Source organism: Saimiri boliviensis, chromosome 2, assembly GCF_048565385.1.
Source record: "Saimiri boliviensis isolate mSaiBol1 chromosome 2, mSaiBol1.pri, whole genome shotgun sequence".
Taxonomy (NCBI): Eukaryota; Metazoa; Chordata; class Mammalia; order Primates; family Cebidae; genus Saimiri; species Saimiri boliviensis.
This window is the reverse complement of record NC_133450.1, coordinates 228,228,816-228,256,698: the sequence shown is the minus strand read 5'-3', so window position 1 is coordinate 228,256,698 and position 27,883 is coordinate 228,228,816. Positions and strand designations below refer to the sequence as shown.

General features: G+C 42.0%; 1 protein-coding gene across 1 annotated transcript; it reads left to right on the top strand.

Annotated features, from left to right (window-relative positions):
• Positions 1 to 8,035: 8,035 nt before the first annotated feature.
• On the top strand, positions 8,036 to 26,380 carry QNG1 (Q-nucleotide N-glycosylase 1). Its single transcript, XM_003941125.4, has 4 exons — positions 8,036 to 8,621; positions 9,146 to 9,405; positions 13,009 to 13,204; positions 20,041 to 26,380. The coding sequence occupies exons 1-4, from the start codon at positions 8,285 to 8,287 to the stop codon at positions 20,271 to 20,273; spliced, it is 1,026 nt and encodes a 341-aa protein (XP_003941174.2). The 5' UTR covers positions 8,036 to 8,284; the 3' UTR covers positions 20,274 to 26,380.
• Positions 26,381 to 27,883: the final 1,503 nt, after the last annotated feature.

Sequence of the window (27,883 nt, the reverse complement as noted above, 5' to 3'; positions counted from 1 at the left end):
CAAGAATGTAATACTTGTCCCAGCTATTCAAATTTTGTTTGCCTTTCATTACTGTACTAAGACATTTAATAAAACACTTGGGTCCTAAATCTGGTAACCATTCAAATATGTAGCAAAGAGAATCAAGGAACCAAACAGCAAGTTTCCTTTTAAAAACCCTTTTTCAATCCAGTAAATTTTTAAGTTAAAGGGAACCAAAAAAAGGGAGAAGTCCTTTTTTTTTAAGATGGTCTGGCTGTGTCACCCAGGCTGGAGTATAGTGGTGCTATCTTGGCTCCCAGCTCAGGCTATCCTCAGAGACCTTCCTATAGTTCAGCCTGAGGCAAGACCAGTGGGGGATGATTAGAGCAGAAACTCCAGATGGGTTGAAAAGCACACGGATACCAGAGAAGGCACTAGCCTCACTTCTAATTTGGAACCCTGCAAAGTGTTGCTATGACCACGTGATATAAAGCACAGAAGAAACAGATAAACCATGTTTTGGCACAGAAATGATCTGAGATTACAGACATACCCCATAGAATTTCTTTTGACTCCCATATGTCATAAGAGGGACATCAGTTGAGAGCCAGTGGGGCTTGTGATGGGATCATAGGGTGAGTATGGTTACTGCATTAGCAGCAGCTGTAAGATAAAAGCCCAGCCTGTGGCTGGATGGAGATGGCAGAATAGCAGAAGATTTGCAGTACCAGTGAAAGCCAAGGCGAGATCAATTTAGTCAAGACCACTGGGTTGAGTGCCAGTTACACTAGTTTTGTTCATTTAGTAGTAGCTTTGGCGAGGGCAGAAACCAAAATTCAGACACCTGACAGATTACACCTCAGCTAGAGATCACATAGCTTGCTGAAACTTTCCTCTCAGGAAAGGTTAACACCTAAACCCTAAATCAGGATAACATCTAAACTTCCCTTTGCACCCAGAAGATATCTTGGAAACGTGAAGGGAAAGAAAGACCTTGGAGAGAAAACAGACTGCCCTAATAAGGGGTTTACCTTTAACTATTTCCCATAAGTGAGACCATTTAAAACGAAGACGGCCAGGCGTGGCGGCTCACGCCTGTAATCCAAGCACTTTGGAGGCCAAGGCAGGCAGATCACTTGAGGTCGGGAGTTCAAGACCAGCCTGACCAACATGGTGAAGCCCCGTCTTAATTTTTTTTTAATTAAAAAAAATTTTTTTGATATAAATAAAAATGTATTTTTTTCTTAAAAAAATAGAGACTTTTTTTCTGCTATCAGTGGGAATAGGAATTTATGAGAAAACTCAAAGAAAGCATATGTAGAAATTTACAGACCCTGGAATTCCCAAGAAGCAGGAGAGTTAAGACCAATGCTATCAAACCATAAATTCTAGGTGGAGGTGGTCTCACTGGAGATGGGCCTTCAGATCATTTATTCATACTTTGTGTATCAAACTGGCACTCATTCTGTGTGTAATTCAGACTCCAAAACTTGGGATCAGGCTGACACTAATCTCCAGCTGAGACTATCATTGTTTGACCAATTTTCCCTGCCTTGTGCTCCTTTCCTCATTCTGTTTCACCTGAGAGCACTCTCCTAGTGAATCAGTTGCACAAGACTCCCTGGCTTAGGCTCTGCTTCTAGGACTTGATCTCACGCAGTTAAGCTAAAGCAGAAATGTACATCAGCCACATATCCTGGACTTAGATTGTGATGCAGCAAATGATGAGACTGGGTTGTCTCCCTCAGAAGGCAGGGTAAGAAACTTCTTTATGAAAGATAACGGCATTATACTAGTATTTCTGAAAGTAAATGAGAAAATGTTTTGAATACTGAACAGCTAAAGGGACATCTTGTTAATACCACATCGGTTTCTCCTTTCTAATTGCACACAGTTTTCCTTGTGGAGTTTTCTCTCTCCATGGTACATAAGCTTGATGAGAAAGAAATACTGGTTCTTACAGGTTCCAGGTTCCAGAGGGTGGGCATTTGATTAGGCTTGGCCAACCAGACTCTTTCTCCTGAGATTTTTCAATCTGGAGCAGAATGATGCAAGCAAACTGTAACGATTATAGGTTTTTTTGGATTTTTTTGTTTGTTTTTTGAGACAGTTTCCCTCTGTCACCCAGGCTGGTGTGCAGTGGCACAATCTCAGCCCACTCACTGCAACCTCTGCCTTCTAGGTTCAAGCGATTCTCTTGTCTCAGCCTCCTGAGTAGTTGGAATTACAGGCATGCACCAGCACGCCCAGCTAATTTCTTTTTGTATTTTTAGTAGAGAGAGGGTTTTACCATGTAGGCTAGGCTGGTATCCACCTCTCAGGTGATCCGCCTGCCTCAGCCTCCCAAAGTGCTGGGATTACAGATGTGAGCCACCATGCCCAGCCACAGGTTGATCTTGAACTACCTAAGTTCAGGCAATCCACCCACCTTGGCTTCCCAAAGTGCTAGGATTACAGGCGTAAACTACTGTGCCCAGCCTTTATAGTTCTTTTTATTTATTTATTTATTTATTTTTTATTTTTTTTTGAGACGGGAGTTTCGCCAGGCTGGAGTGCAATGGCGCGATCTCGGCTCACGGCAACCTCCGCCTCCTGGGTTCAGGCAATTCTCCTGCCTCAGCCTCCTGAGTAGCTGGTACTATAGGCACACGCCACCATGCCCAGCTACATTTTTTTTTTTTTTTTTTTTTTTTGTATTTTTAGTAGAGATGGGGTTTCACCATGTTGAGCAGGATGGTCTTGATCTCTTGACCTCGTGATCCACCCACCTCGGCCTCCCAAAGTGCTGGGATTACAGGCTTGAGCCACCGTGCCCAGCTTTAGTTCATTTTTTAAATAGCACTACTAGAAGATAACTTTGGGCAGTTCCTGCTCTCAGTACTCTAAAGCTGCCTGTTTTCTGTTTATGAGTCTGGATCCCAGTCTTCTCTTCTATCATGTGAGCTTTCTCATAACCTTTCAAAACATTCCTCTCCCCACAAAAATAATAACCGTGAGATAATGCATTTACTAATTAGCTAGATTTAAACATTACAATGCAAATATACTTCAAAACATCATGCTGTACATAAGTACATATAATTGTATTTGCCAATTAAAACTTTTTAAAATTTTGCTTTAATTAGCCATTCAGTTGCTATTACATGCAGCACTTCAGTGAGAGGTTTATCTTACACAGGCAGCATTGCTAATTTCAGGGAAGACAGCTCTTGCTCCACCTCAGCTGCCTCTGCTGCCAACCAGTATCACTGGACCATAGTTACGCCATATCTGGGGGTGATCAGTCATTTCCTAGAAAGTGCCAGGCTCTGCCTCAAGGTTCAACAGCCAGGACAATGAGTAATGTACCTGGGGCTTTTTTTTTTTTTTTTTTAATTGAGATAGAATAGGATCTCACTTTGTTGCCGAGGCTGTAATACAGTGGCATGGTCTCAGCTCACTGCAACCTTTGCCTCCCAGGCTCAAGCCATCCTCCTGCCTCAGCCTCCTGATAGCAGGGACTAGAGGCGCATGCCACTATGCCCAGCCAACCTTTTAAAATTTTTTGTAGAGATGGGGTTTCACCGTGTTGCCCAGGCCATTGTTGAATTCATGGACTCAAGGCGATCTGCCAGCCTCAGTCTTCCATAGTACTGGGATTACAGGTATGAGCCACCATGCCCGGCCCCTTCCTAGGGTTTCTGGCTTTTCCTTTCACTTTAAGACTTGGATAAAATGCCACACCTCACAGGGATATGACTTCCTGAGTAGCCAGCAAAGGAACTGGATGACGCAACCTGGAATTATGGAGGAGTCAAATCCCTGTGGGGCAAACTCTAACCAAAGGGAATTTGTTCTCCTTCCTTTTTCCCAAAAACTGCACTGAGGCAGTTTCTCCATATGGTTTGTCTAGAAACTTCCTCAATGACTGTGCCAACACTCCTACTGACTAGCTGTGTTTCTGAGCATGTCATCATGAAGCAGTGGCAGGACAATATGTCCCCCTCAATGTCCATGACCAAAGACTGCACCTCATAGATTAAATATTAGCACTTAACCCCTGCCCCAGATTCTGTTTTCAAGGGAATCCAAGTTAAATATCCTTTGTACCTGTTTATTTTTGTACTGTTTTTAAATAATACTTAGCTCTTCCTAAGTAGGAAATGTTGACTTCACAAATTAAAAGCTAAATATGGTTCAAAAAATTCTAATTAGTTTTGAACTGCAGTAATAATGTTAATGATATATAATGGAAAACAATAGATTTATTCCATTATAATTTAATATTTTAAATCAGAAATTGAAGCATTTAACAGCCATGGTTTTCACAGAAAGATTCCATTCTATCCCTAAGTCATATCCTATAAATGAAACATTCCAAACCCAGTAAGGAGAGAGTAGGAAGAGCCTTCAAGGGCGCATCAATGGCACTAAGAAAACTAGGATAATATAAATGCCCTGCAAGCCAAGGGAGAATTTCAAGGAAGTGCTCAATCCCAAATTCTAGATATGGATAAATCAAGAAGAAAAGGAACAGAAAAATTACACTGTAGTGAACCATATCTCTTTTCTGCTATGGCTTCTTGGGCATTCAGTATGTCATTTGCGGTATACCAGGGGAAGTAAAAATAGGTGTCTCTAGGCAACTTTTGCAACTTCCTCTGTTGCCCAGGCTGGAATGCAGTGGCATGAACACAGCTCACTGCAGCCTCAACCTCTTGGGCTCAAGCAATCCTCTTGCTTCAGGCTCCTGAGAAGCTGAGACTACAGGCACATGCCACCACAGCTAGCTAATTTTTTTATTTTTTATAGAGATGGGGTCTCACTATGTTGCTGAGGTTGGTCTCAAACTCCTGAGCTCAAGTGATGGGCCCGCCTTGGCCTCTCAAAGTGCTGGGATTACAGACCAGAGACACCAGACCTGGCCAACCCTCCATTTCTTTAAGTACCTGCCATAACCTATCATAGAAAATAGAAGATACAGCAATAATCGTTGCCAAGAGCTTCATGTGTAATTTAGCTAATCAAAAATGATGACTCTCTTGATTACTGGAATAATCTAACTTGGATAGTGTTCAAGAGGGGAAAAGTTATATGGACACATCATTGACCATGCCTTCCTCCTTTGTTAGCCTTTAAAATGCAAGCTTAGAGGTTAGAAGTCATCACCATCTCTTCAAAAGCTATGCCTACAGGGCACAGTAGCTCACACCTGTAATCCTAGCACTTTGGGAGGATGAGGAGGGTAGATCACAAGGTCAGGAGTTCAAGACCAGCCTGGCCAACATGGTGAAACCCCTGACTCTATTAAAAATACAAAAAATTAGCTGGGCGTGGTGGCGGGCACCTGTAATCCCAACTGTTCAGTAGGCTGAGGCAGGAGAATTGCTTGAAACCAGAAGGCAGAGCTTGCAGTGAGCTGAGACCGTGTCACTGCACTCCAGCCTGGGCAACAAAAGTGAAATTCCATCTCAAAAATAAATAAATAAATAAATAAATATTACTTTCATTTGAAGTATAGAAAACCCACCTTCAACGGCTTTAAACTAGAAGGAAGTTTATTAACTCACACAACTAAAGATCCAAAAGTAGGACAGATTGAAAAATTGATGTAATCCCCTTACTAAAGTCCATTTATTTCTCTGGTTTTTTGGTTTTGCCCTTCCCCATGTGTTGACTTCAAACTCAGGTTGCCACCAAAAGGACTGCAGCAATTCCAGACCTTACATCCAAGTTCAATCAGGTCCAGAGGGAGCTTGAATCACTTCTGGAAGTTTTCCTGTTAACATGAGGAAAAGCTTCTCTGCAAGCATTCTGCAAATCTTGCAACTCACTGAGGTGAACTGGGAAACATGCAAAAACCTAATTCAGTTGCTTGCAAGAGGTTGATATTACCAGTCCAGACTACTCTTGAGGCTGAGGATGCTAAACTAAGCTACAAGGGACTGTGGTTGAGAGAGGAGTTCCTGAACAGTATCACAGGATCTGTTGGGAAGGAAAAGGCAAGAAAACCATGTTAAGTAAGTGAAGAACTCATTTTTCTTTTTCTTTCTTTTTTTTTTTTTTTTTTTTTTTTTTTGAGAGAGCACATTGCCCAGGCTGGAGTGCACTGATGAGATTTCAAGTCACTGCAACCTCCGCCTCCTGGGCTCAAGGGGTCATCTCACCTCAGCCTCTGGAAGTAGCTGGGACTACTGGTGAGAGTCACCTGGCTAATTTTGGCTTTTTTTTTTTTTTTTTTTTTTTTTTTTTTTTTTTTTTTTTGTAGAGACAGTGTTTCCCCATGTTGCTCAGGCTGGTCTCAAAGTCCTACGTTCAAGTGATTGGCCCACCTCTACCTCTCAAAGAGCTGGGATTACGGGCATGAGTCACTATACCTGGTCAGCATTTGATTTTTTTCTATCAATAAACCTCAGTGAGAGAAAATGGTCTAAGTTATTTACCGTTCTGGATTCTTTTGTAGGTTGCTAGATTTCCTTGCTAAATCAATTCATCTCCCAAGACTTAGGTGCTATAGCAGAAAGGAAAAATCCCAAGCCAACAGACTTACATTTCCTTAACAACTGTATTAATGTACTAGTGACTTTTTCTGGAAAACATATCATAGTGGAGTGCTTAAAGTTCCTTTCTCTCTTTTTTTTAAATAAAGTTCCTTTTTCTTACCAAAATGAAGAAACTGGAGGAATGAAGATCTGCTTTTCTAGGGTAACAGCTGTCCAATTTAAAAGCTCTATTGGGGATGGGCGCCGTGGCTCACACCTGTAATCCCAGCATTTTGGGAAACCGAGGCGGGTGGATTGTCTGAGGACGGGAGTACCTGCCTAGCCTAGCCAACATGGTGAAACCCTGTCTCTACTAAAAATACAAAAATTAGCTGAGCGTGGTGGCAGGCGCCTGTAATCGCAGCTACCAGGGAGGCTGAGGCAGGAGGATTGCTTGAACCCGGGAGGCGGAGGTTGCGGTGAGCCAAGATCACGCCACTGCACTCCAGCCTGGGCGACAGAGTGAGACTCTGTCTCAAACAAACAAATTTAAAAGCTCCAAATCCTCCAAAAATCCAAGGAAGAGATTTTTCTGTAACTAGAGATAAGTATTAATGTTTATTTTTAATAGGTGATTTTCAAAGGTGTGAACGTTGTTATCCACGGAGATTTAAGTCTCCAAAAGGGAATAAAAATGCACACCTTTATACTAATACTTCATCAGCAGGCAAATTTGGATCATCGCTAAATTGGCTTCTACACCTCTCTCCTAATATAAGGTACTTTCTAAAGTTTGCAGTTGTGAGACACTTATTTCCTCATCTTTAATGTCTTCTCAGTGGGGCTACTGATATAGTCACTACTTGACTAACCAGAATGGTTGGCACTGGTGATTGGCTCATAAAAGTGCCCTCGGTTTACGGGGTTCAATTATCAAAGGTGTAAATCCTAGCCCTCATTGCTGTGATTGGGGCTAATCAATGAACCACCCAGCTTCACTTGCAAAAGCGTTATCACTATAGCCGCTTTTGTCATGACCCAGCCTAGGTGAGATTTAGTACTTAAGTACACTGTCAGGCACACAAAGTTAATTTAACAATTTAATACATTTATTTCCTCATCTATTTCTCCAAATCTTCCAACTAATCCTAAACGTTCGTTCGACCAAACGGGCCAGGTATTCACTGGGAAAAAAAAAAAAAAAAAAAAGCAGACTCCCTGGGGCTTGAAGAGGGGGAAACCGCCGCCCCATTTCTCAGTCTTCAGGTGGCTCAGTCCTCGGCACACAGATCTACCGCCATAACGCTCCTAGAGGCCCAGGAACCCGGATGCGGGGCGTTGCCTAGGGCGTCTAGCCCAAGCCGCAGGAAAGGAAAGGGGCGGGAGCCGGGTGAGGGCATCGCGACCCAGGCCCCCGCGGCGAGCCGCCGTCTTCGAGTCCCACCTGTCCGAAGCGGGGTGGGGAAAGGCACAAGATGGCAAAGCCAGGCGCCTCCCAGGGTGGGCAACTCACGGCCGGTAAGGGCGGAACCCTCGATAGTTTCCAGACTTTCGGAACCGGAAGCGGCGCCTGGGAGCGCGCCCGAGAGGGCGTGAAAGGGGCCGCTTTCCCGGAAGTGCTTGCGGCCGCGGCTCCCGGCTCTGCCCAGCGGCCTGTTAGTTTTCCTAATCCGGGCAGCGCGGCGGGAGAGCGCCTTTGCCTTGGCTGCGCTAAGTTCTCAGCGCCACTCCCTAGCAGGGCGGGACCCAGTTTAGGCCCTGTGATCTCGCGGTTGGTAGGAGCGCAAGGCGCCTAGGGACCCTGGACCTTGACCCGCCTGGGGAGGGAAAAAAGTTTGGCCCGCCAAGTCCCAAAAGGCAGAATGGACGGGCTCCTAAATCCCAGGGAATCCGCTAAATTCATTGCAGAAAACAGTCGGGATGTGTTTATCGACAGCGGAGGCGTACGGAGGGTGGCAGAGTTGCTGCTGGCCAAGGCGGCGGGGCCAGAGCTGCGCGTGGAGGGGTGGAAAGCCCTTCATGAGCTGAATCCCAGGGCGGCCGACGAGGCCGCGGTCAACTGGGTGTTCGTGACAGATACGCTCAACTTCTCTTTTTGGTCGGAGCAGGACGAGCACAAGTGTATGGTGAGGTACAGAGGGAGCACGTACAGTGGGTACTGGTCCCTGTGCGCCGCCGTCAACAGAGCCCTGGACGAAGGTTGGTGCCATCGCGGTGGGACCCAAGAGCCTTTGAGATTTCCGTTTACTTGGGCGGGAGTGTAGGGGGAGTTCCAAGGAGCAGGTTGGAAGATGGAATAATGGGAAGCAAACCTGAAGTTCTTCGTTGCAAGTCTTTCTGCTTAAAATAGAAGTATGAAAAGGGAAGGATTTTAGTGGGAAATGATGTTAATATTATCATCGCAGCATGAAAGTCACCGCAGTGTAAAAGTCAGTTTTGCAAAGAATGCCATTTGAATTACACCTGAAGAACAAAAGGACTGATGTTATAAAGCAGTTTACTCAAAATAAACCTGATATAATATTGCAGTAGTTAGAAATGGGTGAATAAGTACAGACAAGTAGCAAATGAGAGTTTTGCTTTTGATTTTTTTTATTCATCCACTGTCGGTGCATTCCTGTAATACTCATTTGGTTTCATGTTAATTACGTGTTATAAAAGCAAGGATTTAATAAATATAAAAGTATGACATTGATCCTCTGAATTTTATTTTTTCACTAAAGGGATACCAATAACTAGTGCCTCATACTACGCGACAGTGACCCTGGATCAGGTTCGAAATATACTTCGTTCTGACACAGACGTTTCCATGCCTTTAATAGAAGAGAGGCATCGGATTCTCAATGAAACCGGGAAAATTCTGCTGGAGAAGTTTGGTGGCTCTTTTCTTAACTGCGTCAGAGAAAGTGAAAATAGTGCACAGAAATTAATGCACCTGGTCGTTGAAAGTTTTCCTTCTTACAGAGATGTGACTCTGTTTGGGGTGAGTTGCTTCTGTTGGGGATTTTAGAGGTCTTAATCATCTCAGAGTTAACTCTTTTACTTCCAGAACTCATTTCGAGAATAAAAACTTAAAATTTTTAAGTGTATTCCTTGTGGAATAAGCCGTAACAAAATTCGGTAGTTTTGAAGTCATTACTTATATTTTCTAATCAGTGTATTTCATTCTTTTGTATTTTTTTTCTTTTAAAATGTTTCAAACCTAAAAAACGTGGAACCCTCCAAGTAATGTTCTCCTTATGGATAATTAGATCTCTTTAGTACTTCAAAAAGTTTACTTTATTGGATAAAGGCAGAATGTATGCTAAACTCTTCCTAACAAAAAGTATTTCTGGCCGGGCACAGTGGCTTGCTACTGTAATCCCAGCACTTTGGGAGGCCGAGGCTGGCGGATTACCTGGGAACAGTTTTTTGGAGATTTACTAGTATTTTTAGTGATACCAGTTAGTATTTTAGAGATCTGGAATTTGATTACAAAAACGATTTGATTTCTAAAACCATAGTGAGCTTACTAAGAAAATGTTTATAGATTATTTGAATTTATTTTTAGATTCCTCACTTAAATCTTTTTGTCTTTTTTTTAATCTTATTGTATCTATTATAACCTATTATTTATATAGACTAGTCTTCTACCATGGAAACAGCAATTACATGAAAATTTGTTTTCTTAGATGCTAGCACTGATTTTGTTATTTTTATTTTTATTATTTTTTCCCCTCTGTGAGTTGTTACATAAGTTTGATTCCTAGGTTTTTTTCATTTTTGCTTTATCAATCTTGTTAAAAATAGCAGATAATGGCTTCTACCTATTATAATAAACTTTATGGTGTAGTAATTGTGTTTGATAGACATTTATAAATTGAGTCTTAGGTCTTGCTGTTTTATAAACTAGATTTGAACTAGAAACCTGGTTGCCATATATAAATCCAGTGTATATAGAGGAACAATTGCCAAGTTGTCATATTTAAATCATATATATATATATATATATACACATACATATATATATATTTTTTTTTTAATTTTTTAATTTTTTCAGACAGAGTTTTTTGCTCTTGACTTGCCTAGGCTGGAGTACAATGGCTTGTTCTTGGCTCACTGCAACCTCCGTCTTCTGGGTTCAAGCGGTTCTCCTGCCTTAACCTCCTGAGTTGCTGGGATTGTAGTTGCCCGACACCATGCCCAGCTAATTTTTGTCATTTTTAGTAAAGACGGGGTTTCACCGTGTTGGCCAGTCTGGTCTCAAATTCCTGACCTCAGGTGATCCACCCACCTTGGCCTCCCAAAGTGCTGGGATTATAGGCATGAGCCACTGTGCCCATCCATAGGTATTTTGAAATCATATATATATGTATGTATATATTTTTTATTGTCATATTTAGATAGATTTGGGAATATAGGGTGATAGCATAATGTAGGAATGTTTTAAATTGTGATTTGATCCTTCAGCCCCTCAATTTAATTTAGAGACATTACACCACATCAGAAAATGAGCATGTATGTTTGCCCTGGAAAACATATTCTGACTTTCTTAAATGTAGCTTTAGAGTTTTAATTTATTTAGTATAATAAAAGTAGGTCTGGAGCTGTTGCAAAAGGCATGTCTTAAGGTTAAGCAATATTACGTTATTTCTTATTTTGATAGTATCATTGGAGTTTTCTTGGTAAACAAAAAAATCTGTAGTATCATCTTAAGGAAGTTTTGTATAGAGCCTTTCCTTAACATTTTAGTCTCATATTTATTTGTTTATGTCATTTACTAGTTAAAATACTCTCCTCCAAGGTGGTCAGGATATATTTTGGGAGCTTGTAATATTGATAAACATTTATAAAACGTGATTTAAGGTTATTACCATTGGGACTAGTAGTAGATTGTAATTATCTCATAGTCTAGGCTGATTTGCATTTGTAGATTTACAGAGGTTTTTTTTGTTGTTGTTTTTGTTTTTTTTTTTGAGATAGAGAGTCTCACTCAGTTGCCCAGGCTGGAGATCAGTGATGTGATCATAGCTCACTGTAGCCTCTACCTCCTAGGCTTAAGCAATCCCCCTGCCTCAGCCTGGTGAGTAGCTGGAACTACAGGCATGTACCATCATGCCTGGGTAATTGAAAAAAAAAAATTTTTTTTTTTTTGGTAGAGATGGGATTTTGCTGTGTTTTGTAGAGATGAGGTTTCACCGTTGCCCAGGCTGGTCTTGAACTTCTGGCTTCAAACAATCCTCCTGCTTCGGCCTCCCAAATTGATGAGACTATAGGTGTAAGCCACCATACCTGGCTAGAATTTTTGAGTTAAATTATAATCCACTACCTTATAATGCTTGATTAAATTTGTCTTTTCTATATATAAATATAATTGACTACTTTTTTTTTTTTTTAAGGCAGAGTTTTGCTCTTGTTGCCTGGGTTGGAATGCAGTAGAGCGATCTTGGCACACCTCAGCCTCTGCCTCCCAGGTTCAAGCAATTCTCCTGTCTCAGCCTCCTGAGTAGCTGGAATTACAGGCATGCGCCACTATGCCCTGCTAATTTTGTGGGGTTTTTTTGTTTGTTTGTTTGTTTGTTTTTGAGACGGAGTTTCGCTCTTGTTACCCAGGCTGGAGTGCAATGGCGCGATCTAGGCTCACCGCAACCTCCGCCTCCTGGGTTCAGGCAATTCTCCTGCCTCAGCCTCCTGAGTAGCTGGGATTACAGGCATGTGCCACCATGCCCAGCTACTTTTTTTTTGTATTTTTAGTAAAGACAGGGTTTCACCATGTTGACCAGGATGATCTCAATCTCTTGACCTCGTGATCCACCCGCCTCGGCCTCCCAAAGTGCTGGGATTACAGGTGTGAGCCACCACACCCGGTCAATTTTGTGTTTTAAGTAAAGACAGGGTTTACTCATATTGGTCACACTGGTCTTGAACTCTTGACCTCAGGTAATCCACCTGCTTCAGCCTCCCAAAGGGCTGGGATTACTGGCATGAGCCATTGCACCTGGTGTGGCTATTTTATTTTCATATTTGTACTTACATATCAACTTTGACCATTTCCAAAATTGGTAAATTTGATCATTTTCTAGCTGTTGATCATTTAATGTCTTTATCTATAAAACAAATTAATCATTATCTAAAAGGAAACAGTTAAAAAGAATCTTGTGGTTCTCTTCAGACCTGAGCTTATGGATGATGATTATTCTTATTTATTTATTTATTTTGAGATGGAGTGCAGTGTGGTGATCTCAGCTCATTGCAACCTCTGTTCTCTGGATTCAAGTAATTCTCATGCCTCAGCCTCCACGAGTAGCAGGGATTATAGGTACCTGCCACCACACCCAACTAGTTTTTGTATTTTTAGTAGAGTTTTATCATGTTGTCCAGGCTGGTCTTGAACTCCTAGGCTCAAGCAATGTGCCCCCCTCAGCCTCCCCAAGTGTTGGGATTATAGGCAGGAGACATGGTGCCCAGTCAATCTATAAATTCTTACCAACAAAGTAAGATTAGTCTTCCTTTTTAAAAATGTTTCAACCTGCACCTTTAAAAAATAGCATATATAAAGCTTTCAGAGGGCTGAGATTACAGATAACATTTATATTTTCTTTATCAGGGGAAAAGAGTTTCTTTTTACAAACGAGCCCAGATCCTTGTAGCAGATACGTGGAGTGTATTGGAAGGAAAAGGAGATGGCTGCTTTAAGGACATCTCCAGTATCACCATGTTTGCTGATTATAGATTACCTCAGGTTCTTGCTCATCTTGGAGCCCTGAAATACTCTGCTGAACTACTGAAGAAGCTTCTCAAAGGTTTGCAGATTTAAGTCATTTTTTGTTATACTGTGAATTGCTGAGTCTCGGTTTGGTTTCTTTTACAAAAGGTCTCCTTTATTTTAAAAAAAGTACTATTCATTGTTCATAGTATATGTAAAGGAAATGCAAAGACAAAATGTGGAGAAAAGGATTTTTTTTTTTGGTTTACACTGTGAAATGTGGATATTGTAGAAAACTGTGCTATTTAACATTATAATTTCATAGCCTAATGAAACCTAAGTTTATGTTGCATGAAAGTATGTAACGCTGACAGTTCATCAAGTATAGTATTTGAAGAGCGTTAATTAAGCTTAAGAGCACACTACATGGTGATATGAAGGATAGGCTGAAAGGTAGGTAATATGAATCGGATTTTGAGTGAAGAGACTCCAAGATCTGTTCTGGGTTATCTCACACAAGTCACTTACTTCTCTAGGCTTATTCACCATTATTGGCTATGATTATTGATGTCAAGACTAGGAGCCTTATGATTTATAAGCATAGGTAAATTGGGTTGAAAAGTTTGTATGAAAATTAGCTTTTGTATTTTAAACATTTCCTTATATGAGGAAAAGAAATTATATGATTTTCATGTTAATTTCTCTTTTAGGTGCAACATTTTCTGCTACTATTTTCTTTATTTTATTTTAAAAATATGTTGCCCAGGCTGGTCTCCAATTCCTGGGCTTAAGCAGTCTTCCAACTTCAGCCTTCCAAAGTGCTGAGATTACAGGTGTGAGCCACTGTCCAACTTCAGCCTTCCAAAGTGCTGAGACTACAGCGTGAGCCACTGCACTTGGCTCCTTTATGTTACTGTTTTTTGTTTTTTTTTTTTAAGACAGAGTCTTGCTCTTGTTGCCCAGGCTGGAGCGCAATGGCATGATCTCAGCTCACTGCAACCTCTGCCTCTCAGGTTCAAGCACTTCTCCTGCCTCAGCCTCCCAAGTAGCTAGGATTACAGGCATGCGCCACCACTCCCAGCCAATTTTTGTATTTTTAGTAGAGACAGGGTTTCTCCATGTTGGTCAGATTGGTCACTCGACAGGTGATCTGCCTGCCTTGGCCTCCCAAAGTGCTGGGATTACAGGCATGAGCCACCGCGCCCAGCCCTTTATGTATTTTTTAAGAGAATTAGATTCTATGATTGAATAACTTCCTCTTGTGAAATAGATTTGAATCTCCCCAAATCAGAATAACACAGAATATAAAGGTACCATTATTTCTATGGTTGGCTCTACTGGGTTTTTATGCTGCCTTGGGCAATCTATTTTGTCTTCTTTTCCTCATTTGAAAAAGAACATACTATTTTTTTTTTGTCATAATGCTCATGTCAAGTGTCATTAATCATTGGATACCTTTAAAAGGGACAATTAGTGTTTATTTTTCATATGGCCATATTGAGCTTTTTTTTTTTTTTTTTTTGGCCCACATATGTATACACTATTCATTCCTATCTCTGAGCATTCTCTTACATGATTTTTGTTGTCCAAATTTTCTTATCAATTCAACTCCTACACATACACAGAGGCTTTACTCAAATTCTGTCCTTGCTTATAGTGATTTGTCCATCTCCTTCTGAGTTTTTATAGCACTTAATTGTCTCTGCTACTATGAGAAAAACCCTAGTGAGATGGGATCATCCAGCATAGTTGTACAGAGATGTCAGAGTTTTCTTCTCCATTCATTTCAACTCCAGAGGCTCTTTTCCAATCTCTTTTGGCAGCCTTTACTGCCTCCATTTATTCCTTGCTTCTAAAAGGGTACTCTGCTATCCTTAGCTAGTTTGATATAGGGTAGACAAATTCTTTTGCCACTTAGATCATTTAAGCAAAATTTGGATTTTGTTTTCCAAAAAGTATTTTACTGCAAAACTAGAGAAAAATAAACAGAAACTGTAAATGTAATGTAACAGATATAAGTATAGTGTACTGATTTTTAAAAACTACCTTAAGTGAAATCTAGGACAAGCTTAGTTTGACTAGGTGAGGTAGGACATCCTTAACTGGCTTCCAATGCTACTTCCAAACTTGAGGATGTGCTTCATTTTTTTGTTTTTTTGAGACAGAGTTTCGCTCTTGTTACCCAGGCTGGAGTGCAATGGCGCAATCTCAGCTCGCCGCAACCTCCGTCTCCTGGGTTCAAGCAATTCTCCTGCCTCAGCCTCCCGAGTAGCTGGGACTACAGGCTTGTGCCACCATGCCCAGCTAATTTTTGTATTTTTAGTAGAGATGGGGTTTCACCATATTGACCAGGATGGTCTCGATCTCTTGACCTCATGATCCACCCGTCTCAGCCTCCCAAAGTGCTGGGATTACAGGCATGAGCCACCGCGCCCGGCCTGATGTGCTTCATTTTTATTCCTTCCCTTCTCCCCTAATCTCGGTATCTCTGGGACAGCTCTTGAAAGTCTTACCTAGATTTCTGTCTACCCTCTCTTTTTTTTTTTTTTCATGATTTTAATGTTTTATTTAGTAATTTAAAATCTTCTTTTTTTCCTTTTTTTTTTTTGAGACGGAGTTTCGCTCTTGTTGCCCAGGCTGGAGTGCAATGGCGCGATCTCGGCTCACCGCAACCTCCGCCTCCTGGGCTCAGGCAATTCTCCTGCCTCAGCCTCCTGAGTAGCTGGGATTACAGGCACGTGCCACCATGCCCAGCTAGTTTTTTGTGTATTTAGTAGAGACGGGGTTTCACCATGTTGACCAGGATGGTCTCGATCTCTCGACCTCGTGATCCACCCGCCTCGGCCTCCCAAAGTGCTGGGATTACAGGCTTGAGCCACCGCACCCGGCCCCTTTTTTTTATTATTATACTTTAATTTCTGGGGTACATGTGCAGATCTTGCAGGACCGTTACATAGGTATACACATGCCATGGTGGTTTGCTGCCTCCATTCTCCCATTCCCTACATTAGGTATTTCTCTCAATGTTATTCCTCCCCAATCTCCCCATCCCCTGCTATCCCTCCCCAACCCCCCACCCCCCATCTGACCTCATTGTGTGATGTTCCCCTCCCTGTGTCCATGTGTTCTCATTGTTCAACACTCACCTATGAGTGAGAACATGCAGTGTTTGGTTTTCTATTCTTGCATCAGTTTGCTGAGAATGATGGTTTCCAGATTCATCCATATTCCTGCAAAGGACATGAACTCATCCTTTTTTATGGCTGCATGGTATTCCATGGTGTATATGTGCCACATTTTCTTTATCCAGTCTATCATTGATGGGCATTTGGGTTGGTTCCAGGTCTTTGCTATTGTGAAGAGTGCTGCAGTGAACATATATGTGCATATGTCTTTATAATAGAATGATTTATAATCCTTTGGGTATATACCCGGTAACAGGATTGCTGGGTCAAACGGTATTTCTATTTCTAGATCCTTGAGGAATCGCCACACTGTCTTCCACAATGGTTGAACTAATTCATACTCCCACCAATAGTGTAAAAGCATTTCTGTTTCTCTACATCCTCTCCAGAATCTGTTGTCTCCAGATTTTTTAATGATTGCCATTCTAACTGGTGTTAGATGGTATCTCAATGTGGTTTTGATTTGCATTTCAATACAAGCTATTTATGACAAACTCACAGCCAATATCATACTGAATGGCAAAAACTGGAAGCATTCCCTTTGAAATCTGGCACTAGACAAGGGTGCCCTTTTTCACCATTCCTATTCAACATAGTATTGGAAGTTCTAGCCAGAGCAATTAGGCAAGAAAAAGAAAGAAAAGTATTCAGTTAGGAAAAGAGGAAGTCAAATTGTCTCTATTTGCAGATGACATGATTGTATATTTAGAAGACACCGTTGTCTCAGCCCAAAATCTTCTTAAGATGATAAGCAACTTCAGCAAAGTCTCAGTATACAAAATTAATGTGCAGACATCACAAGCTGTCCACTCTCAAACTCATCTCTTCACCAAAGACATAGTACTTGGCCAATTATAAAGACTAACAATGCAATTTGACTAAATGTAGCTTTTCACTGTGAATCCAGGGCCAGCTTTTAGACCAAATATGTAGGCCATATGACCTTCCCTGACTCTTTGTCTCAGTCCACTCAAATGTCTTTTTCTGTCTGAAGTCCATGTTGTCCCATACTGTAAGTTGCTGTAGTTTCCTAGGGCTGACAGAACAAATTACCACAAACTAGATGGCTTCAAGCAACAGAAATGTATTATCTTACAGTTCTGGAGGCTGGGGTCTGAAATCAAGATGTTGGCAGGACCATCCTTCCTCTAAAGGCTCTCGGAAATAATTCTTCCTTGCCTCTTCCCAGCACCTTGTGGCTTCAGCAGTCCCTGGCATTCCTTGTTTGTAGCTGCATCACACCAGTCATAGCCTTCTTACCCTTGTGTCTCCTGTCCCTTTGTATCCTGTTCTTTTCTTACATGCTTTCTCTTTTGTTTAGAAACAGGGTCTTACTCGTCACCAAGGCTGGAGTGCAGTGGCATGATCATAACTCACTACAACCTCAAACTCCTGGGCTCAGTAATCCTCCCTTCTCAGCCTCATCCTCTCAAGTAGCTGGGGCTACTAGAGGTGCATGTCACCATGCCTGGCTACTTTTTCCATTTTTTGTAGAGATAGGGTCTCACCTCTCCTTCATTGGATTTAAGGCTGATTGTAATCCAGTATGACCTCATATTCACCTGAGTACGTCTGGAAAGTCCCTATTTCCAAAGTCACATTCACGGTTACCAGGAGTTACGACTTGAATGTATCTTTTTGTGAGCCACAGTTCAACCCACTCCTATTATCTACTGCTGTGTAACAAATTACACTAAAATGTAGTGGTTAAAACAACAGACATTTAAGATTCTGGGTCAGGAATCTGAGTGCTGCTTAACTGGGTGCCTCTGCCTCAAGGTTACGGTCCAGCCGTGAACTGGAACAGCAGTCTCATCTAATAGCTCTGCTTGGGTGGGAGCATCTGCCTCCATGACCAGCCACTCAGTTGGTTGATTTGGCAATTTTAACACGTTGATAGTCAAATTTCGAGGAAACAATTAACAGGAAAACTGAAGAGGAAGGTAACGGATTCTATGCTGGCACCTGGGGCAAAGTAAGGAAATGGAGGGACCATAATTGCTTTTTTCCCACCTGTTCCACTGACCATTGCCTAAGCTTACGGGAGAGTTGGATGGAGGGGGCATAAGTAACACTACTTAAAATCACAAGATCTCTTGGGTACTGTAAGGCTTTGTATCGGGGTGCAGATTGGTGGTCAGAGGCCAAATGTAGTTTACAGTTGTGTTATGTTTAGCCTGAACAGTGATGTTAGCAATTTTTAATTAGTTTCCAACACTTGAAAATTAGGAAATTTCACATAAAAATCAAACTTCCTAACTTCTGTCATAAGAAAAATATGAAAACACAGTACCTTTGTATGGGACTACATACACTACCTAGCTCACTACAGCTTGCATCCGACTGCTGCATTTATCTACATGCTTCTTAGAGGCATCGGTTCACGAGTCCTACTCTAGTCTCAGTGGCAAGGCATAGCCAGTGCCTACCTTGCAGGGTCAGATATTCCCAAAATAAATATTTATTATTTTGGAGATCAGGTTGGCTCTGTTGCCTAGACTGGAGTGCAATGGCGTGATATCAGCTCACTGCAACCTCTGTCTTCTGGGCCCAAGTGACCCTCCCACCTCAGCCTCCCAAGTAGCTGGGACTACAGGCACATACTACCATGCCTGGCTAATTTTTGTATTTTTTGTAGAGATAGGGTTTTGTCATGTTGCCCCGGCTGGTCTTGAACTCCTGAACTCAAGTAATCCTCCCGCCTCAACCTTCCAAATTGCTGGCATTACAGGTGTGAGGCACTGCCCCAGCCTGCAATAATATTTTTTTTCTCGTATCAAACCCAATTTTAAATTCCATATTTTTTAATAACTAGCAGTCATATTTTTAAATCTATGATCACTTACTCATTTATCAAATATTTATTGGGGAGCTAGTATGTGCAAGGTGCTATGCTAGATTCTGGGAATATTGAGACAAGGCTTAGACGTGGCCCCTGTCTGTGGGATTTAACTTGTAATTTAAAATCAGCGCCTACGTTTTGAAATGATTTAAATTACCAAAAATAAAGTCTGATCCGGGCTTGGTGGCTCATGCTTGTAATCCTAGCACTTTGGGAGGCCAAGGTGGGAGCATCACCTGGGGTCAGGAGTTCGAGACCAGCCTGGCCAACATGGTGAAACCCTGTCTCTACTAAAAATACCAAAAATTAGCCAGGCGTGGTGGCAGGCACCTGTAATGCCAGCTTCTTTTTTTTTTTTTTTTTTTTTGAGACGGAGTTTCACTCTTGTTGCCCAGGCTGGAGTGCAATGGTGCGATCTCGGCTCACCGCAACCTCCGCCTCCTGGGTTCAGGCAATTCTCCTGCCTCAGCCTCCTGAGTAGCTGGGATTACAGGCACGTGCCACCATGCCCAACTAATTTTTAGTATTTTTACTAGAGACAGGGTTTCACCATGTTGACCAGGATGGTCTCGATCTCTTGACCTCGTGATCCACCCGCCTCGGCTTCCCAAAGTGCTGGGATTACAGGCTTGAGCCACCGCGCCCGGCCAATGCCAGCTTCTTGGGAGGCTGAGGCAAGAGAATCACTTGAACCTGAGGGGCAGAGGTTGCAGTGAGCCGAGATCACGCCACTTTACTCCAGTCTGGGCAAAAGAGCCAAACTCTGTCTCAAAAATAAATAAAGTCTGAGATTTACGGTTTTAAAATGAGTACTATTTAAATACTATGTTTTGTTCTACAGTAAAGTTATGAGTAGATTTTGTATCATTGACTATTAAATTTTCTTACTGTTTTTCCCCCTTGCAGGAGAAATGCTCTCGTATGGAGACAGGCAAGAAGTGGAAATCAGAGGGTGCTCGCTTTGGTGTGTTGAGCTGATCCGGGATTGTCTTCTGGAGCTTATTGAACAAAAGGGTGACAAACCTAATGGAGAGGTCAACTCCATTCTTCTGGATTATTACTTATGGGACTATGCTCGTGACCATAGGGAAGATATGAAAGGAATTCCATTTCATCGCACACGTTGCATATATTATTGACCTCAAGTGTAAACTGATCCAAAGAAAACCCCTTGCATTTTTTTTTTTTTTTTGGTGCTGTGATTTGGAAAACCCCCTGTATTTTTATATCATATCATCTGTACAGTTTTGCTTTGACATTTAAAGAACATGATAGAGGTTATAGGAATGAGGAAATTGATTACCCATTCTCACTTTAAAAAATACTTCCTGGCCAGGCATGGTAGCTCGTGCCTGTAATCTCAACATTTTGGGAGGCCAAGGCAGGTAGATCACCTGCTGTTGGGAGATCGAGACCATTTTGGCTAACATGGTGAAACCCCGTCTACTAAAAATACAAAAAAATTAGCCAGCCATGGCATCTCAGCACTTGGGAGGCTAAGGAGAATCTCTTGAACCCAGGAAGCAGAGGTTGCAGTGAGCTGAGACCACACCATTGCTCTCCAGCCTGGGGAACAAGAACGAAACTCATGTCTCAAAAAAGAAACAATTCTTCCTAGGCCAGATGAGGTGGCTCACACATACAATTCTAGCACTTTGGGAGACCAAGGTGGGAGGATTGCTTGAGAAGAGTTCCCAAGACCAGTCTAGGCAACACAGGGAGACCGGGAGACCCCCATCTGTACAAAAAGTTAAAAATTAGCCTAGTGTGGTGGCACGAGCTGTAGTCCCGAATGCGGTTTTCAGCTGAAGCTGAAAAGGGTGGATTGCTTGAGCCCCAGGGGTTTGAGGCTGCAGTGAGCCATGGCCATGCCACTGCACTCTACCCCAGGCAACAGAGGGAGACCCTGTCTCAAAAAAAAAAAAAAAAAAAACCCACAGAAAGTTCCTGACATATCACTGTATATTCCCAACTTTATCATTTTTCTGTCTGTTTAGTTTTGGCTTATATTTTTATTTTCTGTGGACATGTAGTTGACAGAAATAAGAAACTTTAATATTTTCTTTAAATTTCCTAAAACTAATTATGCCTTATGTGACTAATCTTCAGTGATAATATTTTATCTATTGATATCTTTTCTTGAGGTGTAGTAATTTTCAGTATACCTTAATCATTTGGTGTAAAAAAGAGGTTAGGTTTTTGATGTATGAATGCTGTCCTTTTAAAAATCAATCTTGACACTTTAAACTTTTTATTGATAATGATAGTGGGTTTTGTACATCATGATTTTCAATGTAGGACATCTGTTTGTCTAATTTTTTTTTTTTTTTTTTTTTTTTGAGACGGAGTCTTGCTCTGTTGCCAGGCTGGAGTGCAGTGGCGTAATCTCAGCTCACTGCAACCTCTGCCTCCAGGGTTCAAGCGATTTTTCCGCCTCAGCCTCCTGAGTAGCTGGGACTACAGGCGCACACCACCATGCCCAGCTATTTTTCTTGTATTTTTAATAGAGACGAGGTTTCACCATGTTGGCCAGGATGGTCTGGATCTCTTGACCTCATGATCCACCGGCCTTGGCCTCCCAAAGTGCTGGGATTACAGGCATGAGCCACTGCGCTTGGCCCTAATTTGTTTTTTAGAGTAACTTTAATGGAATTGAATAAAAATATTCAATATTTTTCTTAAACCTGGAATGGATTATTTCATTAAAATAGAATTTACCATATATAATTTTTAAAATGCTTAGTGTAAGTTAGATTATTTACCTTCTGTTGCAGAACTCTCATTACCTGTCAAGCACTCATTTCCAACCATCACCCCCACATTCCTTCTAACAGAATCTTGATTTTGTTAGACCTTGTCTGCTTGTTGTGACTTGGAAAAAAAAGGAAAAGACACCCTTTTCCCAAGCAGTTTACTGCCATCTGCTGGAAGCTTGTCATAATAACCTTACAAATGACAATATGAGTGAGGCCTCCTGGAGTTGTGCAGTACACAACTTGCACAACCACAGTAGTGGTCCTGTGTCTGTCCCCATCCTGTGTGACTCGGGATGGTGATTCCAGCCCCAGTTCTGGAGGTAGATCTTGTATGGTATGAATGGTTTACTACTCCTGGTCACCTTATTCTCCTTGCCTGTGATTGCGTTGGTAATGGGTATATAATCTAGTTCTGGCCAGTGACACTGGATAGCAAGTCTGCTGGGAAGCTTCTAGAAAAGGATTCTTCACTTTTATGAAAGAGATACAGGAAAAAGGTCCCTTTTCTTCCCCTGAGCAATGCTCTTAGCATAATACTTGATATTATGGTAGCTATTAGCCCAGCTGTACCTTCCATGCCTGAGCCCCTTCTATCCATGGACTTCATACTTGAGTTAATAAACACATTATAACTTGTACCAGAAAGCATCATAACAGTTTCCAATGTAACCTCTGGGCCTCTGCTTTTGCCACCCCTCCTGCACCTCTCCCTATCTTCCCTTCCCCCTTTCCCTCTTCTCCCTTTATTTCTCTGCCCTCTTCCTTCTTCTTCCCCTTTTCCCCTCCCCCTTCTTTATCTTCTCCTCTTACTTCACTCTTTCTTTCTCTCTTTTTTATTTTTATTTTTATTTTTTGAGATGGAGTTTCACTCTTGTCACCCAGGCTGGAGTGCAATGACACGATCTCGGCTCACTGCAACCTCTGCGACCTGGGTTCAAGCAATTCTCCTGCCTCAGCCTCCCGAGTATCTGGGATTATAGGCATGTGCCACCATGCCTGGCTAATTTTTGTATTAGTAAAGATAGAGTTTCATCATGTCGGCCAGGTTGGTCTTGAACTCCTGACCTAAGGTGATCTACCTGCCTCCCAAAGTGCTGGGATTATAGGGGTGAGCCACCACACCCGGCCTTTTTTTGTCCTTTTTTCTTAGAGATGGTCTCACTGTCACCCAGGCTGGAGTATAGTGGTGAGATCATAGCTCACTGTAACCTTGAACTCCTGGGCTCAAGCAATCCTCCCAAAGTGCTGGGACCTGTGCTGGGACCTGCAGTCGCATGCCACTACATCTGGCTAATTTTTAAAATTTTTTGTAGAGATGGGGTTTCACTATGTTGCCCAGGCTGGTCTCAAACTTCTGGGCTCAAGTGATCCTCCTGCCACTGGCCTCCCAAAGCACTGAGATTACAGCTGTGAGCCATGATTTCCTAGATCCACCTGCCTTTTCTCTTCTGCCACTGAGCATAACCTGGACTCACAATCCTGGATGTCTGCATTCTAAGCTAGGCATCAGGATTGAAGAAGTAATGAAGAAGTGTATAAAAAAAGGGTTGAAGCTCGGTGCAGTGGCTGGCTTCTATGGTCGCAGCTACTGGGTGGTGGGGAGGAACTGAGGTAGGAGGATCCCTTGAACCTGGGAGTTTATGTCCAGCCTGGGCAATGTAGTGAGATACAGTCCCTTAAAAAAAAGTGTTGAAAGGCTCTGGTAGCCACTACATCCCATTTTGGCACATGACCACAACTAACTACCAAAAAGGTTAGGAAAGTGGCATGTATTATGGGCACTGGGTACCAGCTAAATTGTGTAAATAGAAATGGATGGGCCTGGGCACAGTGGCTCATTCCTATAATCCCAGCACTTTAGGAAGCCAAAGTGGGGATGATTGCTTGAGCCTGGGAGGTCGAGGCTGCAGTGAGCAGTGATTGCCACTGCACTTCAGCCTGAGCAACAGAGTGAGACCCAAGTCTCAAAAGAAAAAAAAAGTATGGATGGAGACTGGGAAACAGCAAGAAGTTTTTGCCACCCAGTGCATAGATTTTATCATTTTCTTACCTTATACAGACTAAGAGCACTAAAATAACATTTTATCTAACGGCTTTAACAGCCATTGGTGATCATTTTTCAGATCTATTTCATTAGGGATAGCAAAATGGTAATGTTCTAGTCCTAACATTTTGGTTTTTGGGGATTTGTGTGGGGAAAACATCCCTCTCGGATTTCAGGGTAGTCTGGGGGAATATAATTAACACGACATTCCAGAAGAGAATGGAATGTAGAATTAAGTTCTGAAAGTGTTTTCAGTTGTGTTGATTCATTCTGCACACCCTTTTAAAGATAATGAAAATGTGCACAGCCTCCTGAAACTCCCTGGCACAGCCCTTCATTCAGAGAAGTCCTTTTTTTTTTTTTTTTTTTTTGAGACGGAGTTTCGCTCTTGTTACCCAGGCTGGAGTGCAATGGCGCGATCTCGGCTCACCGCAACCTCCGCCTCCTGGGTTCAGGCAATTCTCCTGCCTCAGCCTCCTGAGTAGCTGAGATTACAGGCACGTGCCACCATGCCCAGCTAATTTTTTGTATTTTTAGTAGAGACGGGGTTTCACCATGTTGACCAGGACGGTCTCGATCTCTTGACCTCGTGATCCACCCGCCTCGGCCTCCCAAAGTGCTGGGATTACAGGCTTGAGCCACCGCGCCCGGCCCAGAGAAGTCCTTTCTAATTCCTTGGTGACTCAATTTCTTTTAGTAGCCTTTGATTTGCCACCAGTTATAAAATGTTTTGTTTTGCACACAAATTTCAATTATTTTTCTTCAATGATGTCTTAATGATTTGCCTTCCTCTGCAAACTCAAGTTGTTTAGCCAAGGCACCTTGTCAATGCCTTCCAACCAAAGTCAACAGGTTAGATGTATTACTTGTAGCATGGGGTGTCTCAGTAGGAGGATTATTTGGGGCAGGGTCTAAGGAAACTGTTCTGTTGAGATTGGATACTGTCAGAAAGCAAGATCAATTCTACCACTGGCTGCTCTACCATTGGTTGCCTCAAATTTTATCTATAGGAAGGGCAGACAAGAGCAAGGATAAAGCTGTCATTTGTAAAGAAGTTAGCAGTCACTCTTTTTAGTAGAGATAGGATGTTTGGGCACTTTGGTACAGTGGTCTTGTACTTGCCTGTGCTTAGGCAAAATTCTGAAGTGGCCTTATTTAGGCTTACTTTATCAGGGTCTCTCGGTAACTTTTCTGATGTTAGTATTCTGTGAGATTATGTCCAACAGAAGACTAACATGCAGACTAAGCTGTGGGTGCCAGGCCAGCTTTTTATCAGGGACTGCTTTTTTTCCTTTCTTAACCTTAAACTTCCCCCTGATCAGCACCAAAGCAAATTAATAGATTTCACTTCATTAAATTCAGAAATCCTCTATTGAGCTTCCTCACAGTCCCCCCTCCCCTGAAGTTGAATGGATAATGGCTTAATCTGGTTGACACCCCAGTCTGCCCCAGATGCAGATTTAATGACTGTATATGACTTAGGGAAACAGCTTTGAGGCAACTAGACCTTGCTTTTCCTTGCAACTCTGTGACCCATCTTGCTTTAGGTGTGCTTGGACTTTTTTTTTTTTTTCTTTAGTTTAAAATTTCCAGCTTTTTGGTGGGTGCTCTAGTCAAATACAAAACCTGAACAAGTAAGGGAATTGATGTTATTCAGGCAATTACAATAGGAAAAGCATTCCAAATCCAAAGATCAGAGTCTCTTGGCAGGGTGGTTTTGCCTTAGACTTTTATAGGGAAGAGTATACAAGTTACAGGTGGAGGACTTATAGGTGGGATTGTTTTGCAATCAGAAGTCTCAGTTGCCAAACACGAAGTATTTATCTCTGTGTCATGCTGGTTTTAGGTGGACAGAGTTCTAAGATAGAGACAAAGAATGGAGAATTGGGCTGGGCACGGTGACTCATGTCTGTAATCCCAGCACTTTGGGAGGCAAAGGTGGGAGGATCACTTGAGCCCAGGAGTTCAAGACCAGCCTGGGCAACAAAGCAAGATCCTGGCTCTACAAAAAAAAAAAAAAAAAAAAAAAAAAAAAAAAAATTGTAAAAAAGAATGAGGAATTGAAAGGTCTGTGTCTGGTCTTGTCCCACTGGAATGGGATAATCTCATGGAATCCCATATAATACCATGATGTATGTAGTTCATGGGTGACCAAAATATTGTTATGTGATCCATGCCTGTAACTTATAAAATTCCTTGCAGGTTTACAATTTATTGACTAAACAATTGGAAGTTTGGAGAAATATATCGTGCCATTCAGCTAAATTACTCTTTTTTCCATACACTGTTATCTCCTTCCCTTTTTGTTTTGGTTTATCCCTTTGGATTAAGGATATTTTAGTTTTAAATGAAAGAAATCAAACTAAAACTAGCATAGTGAAAAAGCAATTATAATGATCAACAAAATAAGCCTAGAAAAATAAATAAATAAAAATAAAAAATAAAAATAAGCCTAGGGATAGAGCTGGCCTTAGCCATGATCATGCAACTAGTTATAGTCTAGGGATTAAAATGCACAAAGTTACAGTTTAGGGATTAAAATCCACACCTCATATTTCTTTTTGCTTCTTGAAAGAGATAATTCTAACATCTGGTGATTCCAGGAAACAGAGTGCAAATCATTGTGAATAGCTCAAGCAAAAATCAGAGGCTTGGCTGAGGAGCCTGGTTTGGGTCCTAGGTGCCCCACTCTGGTCTGGGAGCAAGGGCCATGTGATTGGCTGGCCTACCAGGCAGATCAGGGTTAGTTCTTAATGGGAAAAAGGTCTGCTAGCAGTAAAGAAAGGGGTGGTAGGCAGCCAAGACAACTTTGCCTCCAATACCTTCATATGTTCAGAAGTTTTCCGGGGGATTATTTCAGATTGGGAGCTGTTGAAAAAGAGCCAGGGAGAGGCTATTTTCTGAGTTGATCCAAAGAAAGCACTAATCCTAGGCCAGATGTGGTGGCTCACACCTGTAATCCCAGCACTTCGGGAGGCCGAGGCAGGCGGATAACTTGAGGTCAGGAGTTCGAGATCAGTCTGGCCAACATGGCAAAACCCTGTCTCTACTAAAAAATTCAAAAAATTAGCTGGGTGTGGTGATACACACCTGTAATCCCAGCTACTTGGAAGGCTGAGGCAGGAGAATCAACTGAACGTGTGAGGCAGAGGTTGCAGTGAGATGAGATTGTACCATTGTATTCCAGCCTGGGCAATAGAGCCAAAAAAGATAGAAAGAAAGAAAGAAAGAAAGAAAAAGAAAGAAAGAAAGAAAGGAAGGAAGGAAGGAAGGAAGGGAAGGAAGGAAGGAAAGAAAGGAAAGAAAGAAAGAAGGAAAGAAAGAAAGAAAGAAAAAAGTAATCCAACTTCCTGTCTAGGAACTCTCTCCCTTTCTTCACCATTCTCATTTCACCAGTCTCAGGATAGACTAAGAGTCTGTTGATATAGAAAACTAATCAGTATTTGGTTGCAGGAGTAGAATGCAATTATTAAGGCTCAGTAGCTTTGTTGTTTAAAAAAAAAGTGTTGCTTTACTTTTTAGAGACAGAGTCTCACTCTGTTACCCAAGCTGGAGTGCAGTGGTGTGATCATGGCTCACTGGAGCCTCAACCTTCTGGGCTCAAGAACCTCAACCTTCCAAGTAGCTGGGATTACAGGCATGCACCACCACGCCTGGCTAATTTTTATTTTTTGTAGAGATAGGGTCTCACTAGATTGTCCAGGCTGGTCTCAAACTGCTGGCTTTAAGCAATCCTCCTGTCTTGGCCTTCCAAAGCATGAGCCATTGTGCCCAGCCAAGGCTCAACAACTTTGATGAAGCCTGAGTCAAAGAGAAAAGAAACAAATAGGTTACAATGGTATTTAGTGAGAAGCCTAGAAATACTTACTTTGAGAACTGAAAATAGTATTTTGAAAATAAGTACAAAAATATTTAAAAACTGTAGTTCATACCCTCCACCACACACATG

Bases quoted from the DNA above. Each gene is read 5' to 3' on its own strand.
- QNG1 (XM_003941125.4), top strand. From the start codon at position 8,285: ATGGACGGGCTCCTAAATCCCAGGGAATCCGCTAAATTCATTGCAGAA. The intron at 9,406-13,008 runs GTGAGTTGCTTC...TTTCTTTATCAG, and splicing joins GAGATGTGACTCTGTTTGGG to GGGAAAAGAGTTTCTTTTTA. The intron at 13,205-20,040 runs GTTTGCAGATTT...TCCCCCTTGCAG, and splicing joins ACTGAAGAAGCTTCTCAAAG to GAGAAATGCTCTCGTATGGA.